Below are 16,670 nucleotides of genomic sequence, written 5' to 3' on the forward strand. Positions count from 1 at the left end.
GTCATCAGTGTTTTAGTAGTTGAGTTAATATCCGGTCATCAGTGAGTTTAGTAGTTGAGGTAATATCCGGTCATCAGTGGTTTTAGTAGTTGAGCTAATATCCGGTCATCACTGGTTTTAGTTGTTGAGTTAATATCCGGTCATCAGTGTTTTAGTAGTTGAGTTAATATCCGGTCATCAGTGGGTTTAGTAGTTGAGTTAATATCCAGTCATCAGTGATTTTAGTAGTTATGGTAATATCCGGTCATCAGTGTTTTGGTAGTTGAGTTAATATCCGGTCATCAGTGTTTTAGTAGTTGAGTTAATATCCGGTCATCAGTGATTTTAGTAGTTAAGGTAATATCCGGTCATCAGTGTTTTAGTAGTTGAGTTAATATCCGGTCATCAGTGTTTTAGTTGTTGAGTTAATATCCGGTCATCATTGGTTTTAGTAGTTGAGCTAATATCCGACCATCAGTGGCTTTAGTAGTTGAGTGAATATCCGGTCATCAGTGGGTTTAGTAGTTGAGGTAATATCCGGTCATCAGAGGTTTTAGTAGTTGAGCTAATATCCGGTCATCACTGGTTTTAGTTGTTGAGTTAATATCCGGTCATCAGTGTTTTAGTAGTTGAGTTAATATCCAGTCATCAGTGCTTTTAGTAGCTGAGCAAATATCCGGTCATCAGTAGCTTTTGTAGTTGAGTTAATATCCTGGCAAATCAGTCATTTACAAGGTGTTATTGCTCACAGAGCAAGCCAATGATACGCTTGTGAATACACAAGATACAATATATACACATAAAAACACGCACTAGACTAAATTTAGTACCAATATGTTGCCATTTTTGTAGTAGAGTTAATATCCGGGAACTCAGTCATTTACAAGGTGTTATTACAGAGCAAGCCAATGATACGCTTGCGAATACACAAGTTACAATATATACACATAAAAACACGCACTAGACTAAATTTAGTACCAATATGTTGACATTAACCACAGCAACGGAACTTATCCAAACAACAGCTACTTTGCATCTGTATAAACTGGCTCTCAAGGAATGATTATATGACTAATCTGAATTCAGAATGAACGAAGAACTGTAGTTTACTGACAAGCAAGGATGGCTTTTTGAGTCCGCTTAGGGCTGATAAGTATTGTCAAATAACAGGTGCAGTATTTTTCAAGATTTTGGGCACAATCCTCAGGAAATCACGTAAATATCAATAACCAATCACAGTATCAATACCTGGATAACGTGCACCAAACACAATAATTACAAAATCCCTCACCTTCCAAGCGAGGCATGGCAGAGATGTTACCGTTGCTTGACTTGACAAATCACCAACGACTCATACCCGATGTAACCTAGTGATCGCACCATGGAGACTCGTCTTGGGTTTAGAGGATGGTCATGGAAATGTGGTACAACAGCTCTGTGTAGGATTTCAGTAGTGCATCGCTGTCCATGCGTATGATATCGACAATGTTGAAAGCCCCTCGCATCTCTTGGAACCGCCCTCGCACACAACGCGCCATCTCTGCGCCCTTGCTAGTGCAGGAAACCCCGAACCATATAGTTCATAACCGATGGAAGCATTCGATTTTCCAAGCTATCTAGCTGTACAAAACTGTCGATTTATGAAATCATAGCCTTTATTATTATTACGTGTTACGGTAGTTTTCTATGTGAGTATATAATCTTCGAGCCATAAGGTGTCTGTTTCTAGCAGAGACACGCGAGTTGTTCCTTTTAATTCCATGTAAAGTTGACGGTATGATGTATTCTCACATTACGAGACAAAAGGTTAGGAGGGATGACCGTGTCGACCTAGTGACGTGATATTATTTTGACCAGACCATTAGTATCCGGAATCACATAGCAGAGACTGGCCAGGCAGATAGCCAGTTTCCCAAAAACCTGATTTACTTTCTTGCCACGCTATTTCAGGTCTGTGATACCAAGTATTCCAGTATCCGAGAAGACCATACCATGTGTCTGACAGACGTTGCCGGAAGTTCGGAAGTAACCCTCTCGCCCCAGGATATACAGGCCATCGTAGACAGACACAACAGCCACAGACAGGAGGAGACAACTGCGGCTGCCATGCCGATGGTGGTAGGTGGATTACAGCGAGTACTTCCTGTCACTGTGTGGCTGGGCTGCTAAGTCTTTCACTGGATCTAACTGTCACACTGGGGAATCGTTGCTAACAAAGATGTGCACATATATAGGTGTTGCCGTGCATTAAAATTAAGTACCTGTAACGTATGTGGTTACAGTGTTACGCGCACGGTGACATTTGTACTGTCTTTGTAATCAGAACCAATTATAGCAATCATTTAGGGCTACCAGACCATTCACTGACGGTCAGACTGGACTTCAAGCAATGAGAACTCGGGAGAAGGTCATTTGTCTGCCTCGCGTGTCTTTGATTCAATCATTACTCCACCTGCCGTAATGTGAACAACACTATTTCTCGTATATGTTGTTTCTTGCAGTCGTGGGACGAGGAAGTGGCACTTATTGCTGCTAAATGGGCCCGCCAATGTACGCAAGGACACGAGGCCCAGGGCACAATGAGAGCCGCCAGTAGTAAGTACCTGCTCGGCCACACAGCTTTGTAACACCGCAATAAGTTACACGGTGTTATAGTATTAGGATTCTGCTAATTTCGTATCTAATTCAGGTCTCAATGTTATTCATGGTTGGGATACCGTTCCTTTGTCTGGAAATATCCAGTTTTGTTGTCGTGGAGTTCAGAGGACCAGCTCCCATGACGTTGGTTTCTTTCAATAAAACCGTTATTGACTAATGAATAACTTCCTTTTTAAGGACTAGTCTATCATACGTGTTGTATGCAGTTGCTCTCTACCATGTAGATGGGTGTTTTATTATGTAGCAGTAAATTCAATGTAGAAACTGACTATTCAGATGATAATGTTTACAACCATTCTTTCCAAATATTTGCCAATCTCCTTTCTAATACAAGACGTCAGTGCAAAAGAATGTGCACCATGTTAGCATTCTCCACGTGGATCATCGCTTTTATCGTGATAACGTGAATCTGCTTAAAGTGCATGTAAACACCATTGACACAACTGTTGGGGCTCATTGTCAGTATTGTTGGTTTAGTGAAGGCACAGATTCCGTCACAGCTATATTGTGTATATTTTAACGCGTATGTTGATATCTGTACACGCTTGTGTTTATTAGATGTACACTGGAACCAAGTGATTTAATTGTCAAACCGTACAAATGTTGATAAAATATGGATGCACTTGACCCTGAAAAAACGCTGTCGAACTATTGTGGCAAATAAATGATACCAAACACGTGTAACAATAATGCGTTGTTCGTGGAATGTTGGTTTCATTATAACCTGTTCACACAAACACGGTAAACACAAAACAATCTTCTGTTCCGGGGTTCCGGATTGAAGTTCCCTACTTCATATACTAGCTTGTAGCTAGTGATGATGGTCAGTTGGTCAGAAGATGCTGATGCTGACGCTCCTAAAATCACTGAATCTTCCGTTCTCGTCTTTTGACACAGCGTTGCCGGGTTGATTGAATGTTTCTGAAAGGCGTTGAAGAGAGGAACAGATTCAAAATACACCACATACCTGTATCATTCAATATGTTGTGGGACTCCGTTGCTTAACGTCATTTTGCATCCAAAGGAATGTGTTGCTGAGGATAGTCAAAACTGGGTATTCTTTTGCACTGACCTTAATTATTCTATGGGAGTGATTATGGAAACAACTCTTAGAGTCATTAGAGTCATTAATTTCTCTAACAAAGAAACCAAAATATGTGTTCGTGCCTCCTGGAGGTCTTAAGATTCACTTCCATATCAAAATGATATTCTCCTGTGGAGCTGATACTCTTCTTTGCTTCGTTAAACACAACCCACTCGCTCTTCCACAGCCCTCCCCGGCGTGGCTATAGGACAGAACGTGGCCTGGGGGTACAGCAGCTTCCTCAGCGCAATAACTGATGGGTGGCAGGGAGAAAAAGCCTGGTTTGAATTCGGAACAGGCTCTACCACTGGTCAAGCTGTGGGACACCACACACAGGTTAGTAAAAAACGCTATACAACCACCAAAATCACTACATCATCAGCACCCTTACACCATCAGCATCACTAAACTATCAGCATCACTACACCTTCACCGTCACTACACCATCAGCATCACCACATCATCTGCATCACTACACCACCACGTCACTACACCATCACCGTCACTACAACATCACTACACCACCACTACACATTACCGTCAGTACACTAACACCGTCACCATACCATCACTACACCATCACCGTCAGTACACCATCACTACACCATCACCGTCACCACACCATCACTACACCACCACTACACATTACCGTCACTACACTAACACCGTCACCATACCATCACTACACCATCACCGTCACTACACCATCACTACACCATCACCGTCACCACACCATCACTACACCACCACTACACATTACCGTCACTACACTAACACCGTTACCATACCATCACTACACCATCACCGACACTACACCATCACTACACATTACCATCACTGCACTATCATCGTCACTACACTATCGCCGTCACTACACTGTCACCGTCACTACACCACCACCGTCACTACACCACACCATCACTACACCACCACTACACATTACCGTCACTACACTAACACCGTCACCATACCATCACAACACCATCACCGACACTACACATCACTAAACATTATCGTCACTGCACCATCACCGTCACTACACTATCACCGTCACTACACCACCACCGTCACTACACCATCAGCATCACGACACCACCAGCACCACTATACCACCACCATCACTGAAGCACAACAAGTATTTGTCGGTATCAAGGTCTATCTGACATATCCCATACTATGTTGCTCATTGTTTTTAGATCATCAACGACGACGTGATTCGCATTGGATGCGGCCAGGCCTTGTGCAGCGATGGCAACTACTACGTGTGTAACTACGTCAGAGGGTAAGAGAATTCCTTCATTACAATACTGAGAGTTAGGCTAACTGACCGGGTCTGAATGAACTGGACCTCAACTAACGCGGTCTTCACGAACGGGGTCTCTACTAACCGTTTCTCCACAGTTGGCGTCTTCACGATCGTCATATAACAGACCTTCGATTAGTAGGATCGAAACGTGGTTCAGAGTAACGAGGCTTCTTCTAACAGACTCTGAAATAATGAACATGAACTGAGCTGAACTAACAAGCCCACCTTGAAAGGGGCCACCATTCACCGTCTGAATGGGGCTTAAGGAAACATGCCTCGACTAACAGTATCTGAACTGACTCCGAGGTAAAAGGATTTAGGCTAACAGGGTGCACAATAACAGGGTGGGCACATTAAGCAATGCCTAATTTCACACCATTGAGTCTAGCATCACACATACTGTTAGTGTAGGACATGCAGGCCAGGCCAGTATTTGAGAATGGTCATTCATTCACCTTTGGGCGGTCGTATGAGACATTACTTTTAAAGCATGTGAACATCGTATATTGTCATATGAACAAGCACGTCATGAATACTTTGGCATTTCAAGCATAAATTTAAGAGGCGAAATCTCTGTAAATGCTTTATTATATATTATATATTATGTATATACACAATATATATACACTCTTTTGAATGTTGTGATGGCCTGAAATTCAGTTTGTCAGTTTTCGAATGCCTCCATGCTTTAGCAATGTGCTTAGCATACCTGGTTGTACGGTTGTTATGTATTGGAAAAGTTTCAACATGTTCATATTACCGGTATTAAAATGAAATCACAGATTTCTCCATAAGGTGAAGTACTGGTTCACACAGTATTTATTTCACGAATACGGACACCCTTGTCATCAAGGATCGGGTGACCTTATTACGTTTCTACCGATAAGAGGATTTGACTCATCTAATCTGTTACTTTCTGCCCTCGTCTACAATACTGGACATAACATATTAGATTACGCCATGCATGGACATATTGTCTTAGGTGATAATATTCTGTGCATGGGTCGCAATACCTTAATTCTCTCTGTCTCAGATGACGATATTCTATGACGCTCTACATGGGTGACAATGCATTAGGACTCTCTATCTGAGATGAGAATTTTTTATGACGCCCTGCATGGTTGACAATGCATTAGGACTCTCTATCTGAGATGAGAATTTTCTATGACGCCCTGCATGGGTGACAATGCATTAGGACTCTCTATCTGAGATGGCAATTTTCTGTGACGCCCTGCATGGGTGACAATGCATTAGGACTCTCTATCTGAGATGAGAATTTTCTGTGACGCCCTGCATGGCATTAGGACTCGCTATCTGAGATGACAATTTTTATGACGCCCTGCATGGGTGACAATGCATTAGGACTCTCTATCTGAGATGAGAATATTTTATGACGCCCTGCATGGGTGACAATGCATTAGGACTCTCTATCTGAGATAACAATATTCTGTAACGTTCTACATGGTTGCGATAGCATAGGACTCTCTGTCTCAGATGAAAATATTTTATGACGCTCTATCCCAAGCCATACTTACCTACGACATTCTACCCGAGCTTACAATACTTCAGGACCTTCCATATTAGATACCAATATTTAGTCACGTTCTGCCCCAGTATATAATATGCCTGTGTGCTCTGCTATTAATATAGTTGACAATAACATTCAGAAAAAAAGCAACACAATGACATGAATACAACATTGTTGACTGAAGCCTACACCGATATCTTGCACAGTAATTATATAACCAACCATTGTCACAATGCTAAGATCTTTGTAGTATGATATGAGTGAATGACAACCTCGATTAAACTGTCTCTGAAAATTTGTCTTCTACCCAGGCAATTCGGCGACGAGATAAACAAGCCGTACTGTTCCCTCACCGACACAACAACCACCTGTGCCACTTGTCCAAACAGAGACGCTACCACCGGTCTCTGCAGTAAGTACTAATACCGTGCGTAAGAGAGAATGGTAGATACATGCATATCTGTGAGTGAGTGAGTGAGTGAGTGAGTGAGTGATGGTATTACGATATCGTAAATAACGAGATAATATCTCAACATCGTGACTACGTCATACTCATGACTGTTTGTTGGTTTTGAAATTTATCACGGGTCTCACTGGTTCGGATTCGATCACTTACGGACGGTGCCATGCAGTTGTATTACAGCGGTTTTTTGAGCTGCGCAAGTGTTCTTAAACTCATTCCCGTGATGCATAAATGAAGGTTCGTTCCGGTCGTTCTGTTACTTAAGCATTTCCACATCATTATGCAACTGTCACCACAACAGTGAACGTATCCAATTACGTCCTATAGGCTGTCATGTACTTTAACAATGTCTAGTTCTTAGCCCATACCCTTTATCGTGCTTTATACCACAGTGTTAAACGTCTGAACCACTTGTCACTTCGGGTCTTCCCCCTCGTTAAGCAGCCACTCATAACTGGGCCTCCTTTCACAAAGCACTAAGGTGATCTTTCAAAAAGGTAGCCTTAGTGCAATGCTAAAGAATGGGAGGTAAGGTTAACCTTAGTAAAGGTTGCTTCGTGAAAAGAGTCCTTGGACTACTTTACATGCGAGCTCATACATCACTGACATTATCACATACTTTTGAACTTAATATATTTGTACCCTGAACATAGAGCAGCCTTGCAATTATCCCTGAAAAATCCACCGGGAAATGAAGTCTCAAAGAATGTATGCTTTGTAACAAGCACACTTATAATTATGACAACCATGTGATACTACCTTGAGAAAAAATATCTCTCCGAAATAACGTTTTCTAATATCTGACTAGTCATAATGTTGAAACCTATGTTAATTTTGATATGCTGACAGAAGCCTCTCCCTCTCCTCCCTCTACACTACAATAATACATTATTTCTGTTTCGGAAATAAAGGTATGTGCTTTCATTTCAGCCTGCGACAGAGTCTGTTTAAATTCGGGCGAGCTTGATATAGCGACCTGCACGTGCACGTGTCCAAATGGCGGCTACTTCACAGGACCAAGGTGTGAGACACGTGAGTTGTATACACACTGATCCTACTGATCCCAGTGATCCTACTGATCCATCAAACCAGTGCGACTGGAACCATGAACTGAAATCTATATCTTTTCATAACCCACGTTTATCAACGAGACTCGCGTCACGATATCTCTGTTTATGACACAGTGACGCCATGAATTTGTTATTATACTAGTCAGTTTTATTTGTTATATACCGCACTGCATGTTTCAGTGACATGTCCTACGACTGACTCCAGTTTCTGCTACAGCAGTCCGGCCGAGTACTGCACTCAGTTCTCCAACTGGCCCTACCTGTGTCCGGTGGTGTGCAGTGTGTGTCCTAGAAGTAAGTGCGTTATAATGAGGTGACTTACAACGAGGAAATCCCACAAGTAGGTGCCCTATAATGGGCGTGCCTCACAAGAAGATGACTTATAGCGAGGATATCCCGCAAGTAAGTGCCCTCAAATGGGCGTGTCCCACAGGAAGGTGAATTATAACGGGGATATTCCGTAAGTGAGTGCCTTCTAATGGGTGTGCCCCACGAGAAGATGACTTATAACGGGGATATCCCTCAGGTGCATGCCCTGTAATGGGCGTGTCCTACAAGAAAATACTTAAAACGGGAATATCACCGGGTCACTTTAATGGGCATGCCCACGGGAAGATGGCTTACAACGGGGATGTCCCTCGTGTAAGCGCTTTAAAATGTGATGCCCCACAAGAAGATGCCCCACAAGAATATGGCTTAAAAAGATAGTGTCTCAAATGTAAATGCCCTATAATGAGGGTGCCCCATAGTCAGGTGTTGTATGGGAGAAGCCGTTCCAGAAGGCGTCCAACAAGAAGGTACCTTCTGATCAGTGTGGGTTTGGGGCCAAGAAAGGGCTGTCCAAGTCAGTCTGCACATGAAAAGGATTATAACGCATTAAACGGGATTTAGTGATCGTGGGTAGAGGTGCTAAAACTGTCCACGCGGGTACACTGCATGACCCACGCTTTCTTAGTGGCCCCGGTATGACAGTCATGTCGTGCCATTACTTCCGTCTGCTGCAGCGAGATTCGATTTTACCTCAGATGTTTTATACCTTAAAAGAGCAACTCCGGCAGTAGTAATACATCTTTTCATTAAACACTTCAATCTATGATAAGGAAGGTCCTGTTTTCAATGTTCTTATAGGTGGATCATGGTTACACGCGACGATGACATTCATGGTTTGGATACATGTTATTAGATGTATGTTGCAGCTTGTGGCCTCACGTGCCAGAATGGAGGAACCCAGAACACAATCCCATGCCTGTGTAACTGCCCACCAGAGTTCACGGGATCGCAGTGCGAGACACCAGGTAATTGATGAGATCACGCTCATCAGCTCTTTATGACGCTATCCTTGATTTGATCAATTTTGTGTGTGTAGTTTTCACGAATAGGTCCTACAAGTTCCTCTTCGGCTGAATGCCAAAATGGACTGCTTTTACTGTTTCTCTGCGTCAATGTAGAAGAACACATCCAAACTTACACACTGCCTCTTGGCAAGCGATTTTATTGATTTTGAAACGCGGTACTTGCATAATATTGATTACAACAGATTCTATTTGTTCTGTCTGTAGTATCGACATCTTGCACGCTCACTTGTGCCAATGGTGGAGTTCTGGATTCTGCTGCTTGTACGTGTTCATGTCCAACAGGATACGGTGGTGCGGACTGCAGTAAGTTCTGAGTAGTGGCCCATAATTATGTAATCTCTATTCCGATCATGACATGGTATCCTTACTCTCATCACTATATTATAAGCGACGCCACTGTATTTAAACCCTTTTACGACCCAAAGCATCTAAAACCAAATAAGGCCAACTCCACAAGCGATCTTTTGTCTTCTCTCTGGATTTAAATAGTGTGAAGGGTGAGAGTTTTGCTATTGGCGTCTTCCGTGTGTTTCCATAATACAGTGGCTACTGTACGATTTAAGAGCCCGCTTGTCACGTTCGAACACTGTTGGTCATCGTAAACACATAGGTAGCCTACTTTGTCTGGTCACGTATACACAGATTTGGTTCCATATATCTGTATTGTTTGATCTGGTGCAGGTGATTGTGTCAGAACGTGCAACAACGGCGGTATACTGGTACAGGCGTCTTGCACGTGCAGTTGCCCTGCCCAGTGGACCGGAGACTCCTGTGGTAGGTCAACTCCATTGTTCTCATGAGTGAGTGAGTGAATGAGTAAGTGTGAGTCTGTGAGTAATGGTTTTAAGCCACTTGTAGTAATACTCCAGCAATACCAAGGCAAGGTGACACCAGAAATGGACTTCACACATTGTACCCATGTGGAGAATCGAACCCAGGTTTTGGATGTAACATGCGACTGCTTTAACCAGTAGGCGAATCATTCTTCCCATCCAACCCCATTGTTCTCATGACAGTCGTGAGGTTAAAAGAGACACAAGGATGCATGGCAGTCATTTTTTGTGTAGCAGACACCTGCTTAGTCTGACTTGGTTTCTCTATAGCAGACACCTGCTTAGTCGTATGTTTACTTTTCTTAAAGATACCTGCAGCAGAACATGCGAAAACGGTGGAGTTGTGACGTCACAGTGTACATGCAGCTGTCCAGATGGATTTACTGGCGACCAATGTGAAACACGTGAGGACATCGATCTTCTAACATCTTACTCAACATTTACTGTCCATCAATTTACTGCTTGGACTGTATCTATATTACAAATATTTCTTGGTTTTTCCATACATCAATGTGAAGAATATGCCTACTTTCTAATTGTACTACACATTTACTGACACGTGAAGCTCTGGGGAAGAATAGAACTTCAGCAACCCTTGCTTACCATAAATGGCGACTATGCTTGTCCTAAGAGGCGACTAAGGGGATCGGGTGGTGAGGCAGGCTCGCTGATTTGGTTGACACATGTCATCGATTCCCAAAAGCGCAGATCGATGCTCATGTTGTTGGTCACTGGATTGTCTGGTCCAGACTCGATTACTTACAGATCCCGGTCTTATAGCTGCCTCTTAAAATGAACCTCACTCACTACTCGTGTACCATTGTTCTCATGGCCACCTGTACGAAATAAACGATGATTTAAAGTACCCGCCCACACCCTACATAAGGTTTTAGCGCAGTGATCCTGATGAAACTGTGCAGAACTGAGCTCTCGACAAAAGTAACATTACTGTATGTTTGAAGGCCACGCACTAGATAATTCTCAGACTAATCAGCTTGTATATATCAATCGATTTTGTCCTTATGACAAGCCGCTTTGTTGATGCTTAGTATTTAGTTTGTGTATATTCCGTATCTTGCCTTTGATAATACAAGTGTACGAACCCTTCCTTCAGTAATGTTGGAAATTGTGAATCAATAACATTTCTCTTCTAGGTAAGGTTATATTTCATATAACCTTGCTTAATCCAGGCGATATTTTAGTTCTAACATTGCAAAGCTGAATTGTGACACTTGTTTGTAACAGCTACATCGACGTGCTCCCTGACATGTTCTAACTCCGGCGTCTTGGACTCCACATCATGTACCTGTTCTTGTCCTGCACCCTGGACAGGAACATCTTGCCGTGAGTCACTGCTAAATTATCTCATATAATTTCATCTTTTGTCAGTCGTAAAAGCGTTCACGCCGAAGACCCGGGTTCACTTCCTCGCATGGGTACGATATGAGAAGCCCATTTCTGGTGTGAACCCGTGGCATTGCTTGAATATTTCTAAAAGTGAAGCAAAACTAAATTCACTCACTCATCTATAGTTAACTCCTATATACGATAGTCATGCATGATGCGAATCCGGCATTATGCCCCGTCTCCGAAAATCTGTATATAACCCTCTAACACATCATTGTATTTCTATCTACAGAGACGTGCAGTCGAACCTGTTTAAATGGAGGTGCGGTGGATCCCACAACATGCACGTGTCAGTGCCCCGCTCAGTGGACCGGCGATACATGCCGTAAGTCAAAATCATTCCTCGTTCCATCATTACAACTGACTTTCTTCTGTCCCAAATGGACAGGGTCCATACACAGTTTTACACTAACTTAACTTTGAACTGAACCCTATAAACCTCGAAACATACTTTTGTAAGATGTGTTCGGACGTCCCCATAATTCAGAATTGACTAAAAGAGAACTAGATGGTATTCAGGGATCAGTAAGTGGGTCATCCTCGTCAGACTTTAATATCTCCTGACTGTGGAAGCTGACAACCACGGTTGAGGTCTTTTCAGTGGAAAGACGGTGTAAATGTTTCGAAAAAACACAAAATAAGGTTAAAGCTTTGTTTACTTCATATGCTGTCTCGCCTACAGGGATATATCAACGTATATATCATTAACGCTCTAACACACACGTGCATGCGTGTCTGTATCTTTACAAAAAAGGCTTCATCTCACCTAAACTTCAGGTACAATTTGCAGCATGACACATTCTCCTTTCCAGAAACATGCACCTGGTACTGTCTTAATAGCGGTATACTATCAACGACCTCCTGCACCTGTGCTTGTCCAGGAGGTTGGACCGGAGATATCTGCGGTGTGTACAGATAAGACATCATTGGATGGGAGTATGTGGGTTGAAGGGGAGGGAGGTATGATGAAGGGGTGCGGATGGTGGGAGCGAGGGAGGGACTGTCCCCACCAGTGACAGCTAATTTGTTTAAACCGTGCCAAGTTTGCGATATTAGTTTTTTTTCGTGGTAACGATATCAATTTAATGCTTGTTTCTTACTCCACAGAATGTGTGTACTATTTGACTGTTTAGAAGGTAAACTGTTTAATGTCAATATATTTCAGAAACGTGTTCACGTACCTGCTCTAATGGCGGCATTCTCAGTCCAACCACCTGCACGTGTGCATGTTCGTTGCCCTGGGGTGGAGACACCTGCGGTATGTACAATCTTCTGTGTCAGGTTATCACCAGTACCTACGCTCTCACTAAGTCACTGTATGTGAACAAGCAAGTCTCATATTTGTAAATATAGCTTTGAAAACATTCCATGCACTCAAATCTTGTCGTGTGTTTTCATGCGTTTTTTTATCAACATGGCATTCAGTTCCAGTCCCAGTTTATATGGCAGGGTTTTGGCATAATCGAATCTGGACCAAACAATCCAGTGATTGATAAATGAGGAATGATCCATGAACTCGGGGTACATTGACACGCCGTGATCCAGGTCACCTGATAGATTTCAGCCCCTTCTAACGAAAACAACAAGTTGTTGAAACCCCTTCTGACACGGAATCTTAGGACCACTATATGCTGTATATAGGGACCATTTCGAATTCCAATACGTAAGGGTTCTGAAGCAAGGAGTTGTAATCGGGTTTCCCCTGAATCTGGCGGTCAGTAGATCAACTGGGTCTTGGCATGAATTGTTGTCTTCGGTCTAAGATTGCTAAAGACCTGCGCCTGTTTACCGACCATCTTGATACAGTTTCAATATGGCCGACTTCCGGTGTAGATCACCCTGATTTCTGCAACGACATATCTGATGTCTCACGCCGATACAGTACAGCAATATTGCCACATAACATTGATACTCATAATGGACATACTTATAATTATATATAAAATCGTTCTCAGTATGAACAAGACCACGTATGCTGTCATTGTACATCTCTGAGTTACGTTACGCTGTAGAGACCTGCAGCGGTTCCTGTTCCAACGGAGGAGTTCTGGACCCCGCCACGTGTACCTGCTCCTGCCCGGCCCCCTGGTCTGGAACAACATGCCGTGAGTATTGGTTGATAAAAGCTTGTGTAAACGTGATTCCATGTTTTCTCAGTTCGAAATTCAATGGTTTCTGTAGAATCTAGAGACCTTTCCGATGTGAGCTAAGGTATCATGAGTTTCATTGTGTTTATTTTTGCAAAACCTTGTCTGGAGTAAATATTGAATGCACTCTACATACAGTGTTTGGAATATACTTGAATGCAGATTGTATTACGTCTTTGCAGTGACATGTGGCAGGTCTTGTTCTAACGGTGGTCAGTTGAACCCCACAACCTGTGAGTGTTCTTGTGCTGCCCCTTGGACTGGGTCAACATGTGGTACGTAAACATTGGTCCGTCTCATACATGCCAAGAGTAAACACGACTGGGTCCGCACCTCCAGTAAACCATTCTGTGCGTTGTACGTAATGTAAACACAATTATATCAATCAACGTTGTTTTGTCCGCTACATGATATGAATAAAAGCAGTTATATTATCCACATGATTTGAATAAACAACGTTATGTCCGCTACGTGACGTGAATACCGTCATGTCCGTTTAATGTTTTGAGTTACCGCTGTTATGTCCGCTGCATCTTGTGAGTAAACACTGTTATGTCAGCTGCATCTCGTGAGTAAACGCTGTCATGTCCGCTGTATCTTGTGAGTGAACACTGGTATGTCCGCGGCATGTTGTGCGTAAACAGTGTTGTGTCCGTTTAGTGTTGTGAGTATAAGGTGTTATGTCTGCGACATGATGTTGTTGTGTCATATACACAGACGGTCAATCAACACACTCATGACTCTTAAACACCATGACTAAACATGTGTATCGGTTTCATTCAATCCTACATGATCACAATAATGACGATGTATAAGATATACCCACGAGATATAGGCTCGAATTCGGAAGTATTCATGCTCATTTTTCGTGTACGTTTTACAGAAACCTGCAGTCGAACCTGTTCAAATGGAGGTGTACTCTCAGCGTCCACCTGCACGTGTTCCTGTCCTGCACCTTGGTCTGGAGACACATGTCGTGAGTGGACAGTTTAGCTTCACATTATAGTCATACGATATGTATTTAAATCAGACCTAAAACATCTGTCCAATAGTGACGTATCGCGTTTAGAAAGTTTTGGGAATAATGCGCTGGCACATCGCAGGGAAGACCTGAGTTCGATCCCCGCAAGGACGTAATCCTATGATCCTATATCCGTCTTCCTCGATATAGTATGTTTGGAACATTGATGAAAGTGGTCTAAAACTCACCTCACCCATTCACTCAATGGGCACTAGCCTGTATCACAATTTCGGTATAAACAAGTCCGCATGTCCACATTTTTTTCTGCTGCCACTGTACATCTCCGTGTTGTGCTGTAGAGACCTGCAGCGGTTCCTGTTCCAACGGAGGAGTCCTGGACTCCACCACGTGTACCTGCTCCTGCCCGGCCCCCTGGTCCGGAACAACATGTCGTAAGTATTGAGCGGCATGACTCGAGTAAACGTGATTCAACTTGCACATATCTACATTCAATAGAAACAGACTTTATGAATGTTTAACAAATAGTTGTCAGTATTACGTGTTAATAAACTCCATGCTAGGGTTTTTCTATTGTTGAGAACAATATTGCGTCTTTGCAGAAACATGTGGAGTCTCTTGCGCTAACGGTGGTCAATTGAGCTCCACAGCCTGTCAGTGTTCCTGTGTCGCCCCTTGGACTGGATCAACGTGTCGTGAGTAAACACGGTGTTGTCTAAGCTACATGATGTGAGTAAAGGCAGTGTTATGCCTAACACACGATCTATATACTGTGTTTTCTCTGGTACATCATGTTAATATACAGTGTTAATATGTCTGACTCACATTGTGAATTTTTTGTTGTATCGGCCGTCAGCAACCCATGCTTGCCATAAAAGGCGACTATGCTTGTCGTAAGAGGCGACTAACGGGATCGGGTGGTCTGCCTCGCTGACTTGGTTCACACATGTCATCGATTCCCAATTGCACAGATCGATGCTCATGTTGTTGGTCACTGGATTGTCTGGTCCAGACTCGATTTTTTACTGACCGCCGCCATATAGCTGTAATAATGCGGCGTGAAACTAAACTCACTCACTCACTCAGACAAGCGGCTGGTTATGCAGATGATAGACGTCTTGAACTCACTTTAAATATATCGAATTCAGGTGCTCCAATTGTATTCATTTTAAATGCAGTAGCACGGGAATTAATGAGAAACAGAAATTAGGGAAATAAAAACAATATCAAAATACGTACACGTATCGTCACAGCTCAAGTTCATATACATGCTTTGACAGAAACCTGCAGTCGAACCTGTTCTAATGGCGGTGTGCTGTCTGTGGCCACCTGCACGTGTTCATGTCCTTCCCCTTGGTCCGGAGACACCTGCCGTAAGTTGACGAAATTGTTTTAAATCAGAATAAATATTTAAAAAATAAAAATCAGACCTTTATACTGTTGAACTGTATGTACACGCGTAAGCTATCATTATGCATCTCTGTGTTATTGTAGAGACCTGCAGCGGTTCCTGTTCCAACGGAGGAGTCCTGGACACCACCACGTGCACCTGCTCCTGCCCGGCCCCCTTTTCTGGAACAACCTGTCGTAAGTATTGAGCGATATAAGGTCCTGTAAACGCGGTTCAGCCTGCTAACCAATAAGCTTTTTCTAAGATCTCCATTCAGAACTAACCGTTCTCATAGATAATTAAATATTACCTTCTGCAAAGACTGAACATTACGTCTTTGCAGAAACATGTGGACTTTCTTGCTTTAACGGTGGTCAGTTGAATCCCACGGCATGTCAATGTTCCTGTGTCAGCCCCTGGACTGGATCAACATGTCGTGAGTAAACACTCTCTTTCTCCTGCTCCATGGTA

General features: G+C 42.9%; 1 protein-coding gene across 1 annotated transcript in view; it reads left to right on the forward strand.

Moving 5' to 3' along the window:
- Positions 1–16,670, forward strand: part of LOC137267773 (neurogenic locus notch homolog protein 1-like) — a 51,665-nt gene that overhangs the window by 20,289 nt on the left and 14,706 nt on the right. Inside the window, exons 7-27 of the mRNA XM_067802218.1 lie at positions 1,837–2,097; positions 2,481–2,574; positions 3,909–4,057; positions 4,918–5,003; positions 6,867–6,967; positions 7,949–8,050; positions 8,269–8,382; positions 9,285–9,383; positions 9,648–9,746; positions 10,125–10,217; positions 10,585–10,680; positions 11,522–11,620; positions 11,916–12,008; positions 12,496–12,588; positions 12,849–12,941; positions 14,714–14,806; positions 15,151–15,243; positions 15,412–15,504; positions 16,090–16,182; positions 16,304–16,396; positions 16,543–16,635. Coding sequence (XP_067658319.1) covers positions 1,837–2,097; positions 2,481–2,574; positions 3,909–4,057; positions 4,918–5,003; positions 6,867–6,967; positions 7,949–8,050; positions 8,269–8,382; positions 9,285–9,383; positions 9,648–9,746; positions 10,125–10,217; positions 10,585–10,680; positions 11,522–11,620; positions 11,916–12,008; positions 12,496–12,588; positions 12,849–12,941; positions 14,714–14,806; positions 15,151–15,243; positions 15,412–15,504; positions 16,090–16,182; positions 16,304–16,396; positions 16,543–16,635 — 2,230 coding nt within the window. The remainder of the gene's footprint in view (positions 1–1,836; positions 2,098–2,480; positions 2,575–3,908; positions 4,058–4,917; positions 5,004–6,866; positions 6,968–7,948; positions 8,051–8,268; positions 8,383–9,284; positions 9,384–9,647; positions 9,747–10,124; positions 10,218–10,584; positions 10,681–11,521; positions 11,621–11,915; positions 12,009–12,495; positions 12,589–12,848; positions 12,942–14,713; positions 14,807–15,150; positions 15,244–15,411; positions 15,505–16,089; positions 16,183–16,303; positions 16,397–16,542; positions 16,636–16,670) is intronic.

This window comes from Haliotis asinina, chromosome 16 (assembly GCF_037392515.1).
Source record: "Haliotis asinina isolate JCU_RB_2024 chromosome 16, JCU_Hal_asi_v2, whole genome shotgun sequence".
Lineage (NCBI taxonomy): Eukaryota > Metazoa > Mollusca > Gastropoda > Lepetellida > Haliotidae > Haliotis > Haliotis asinina.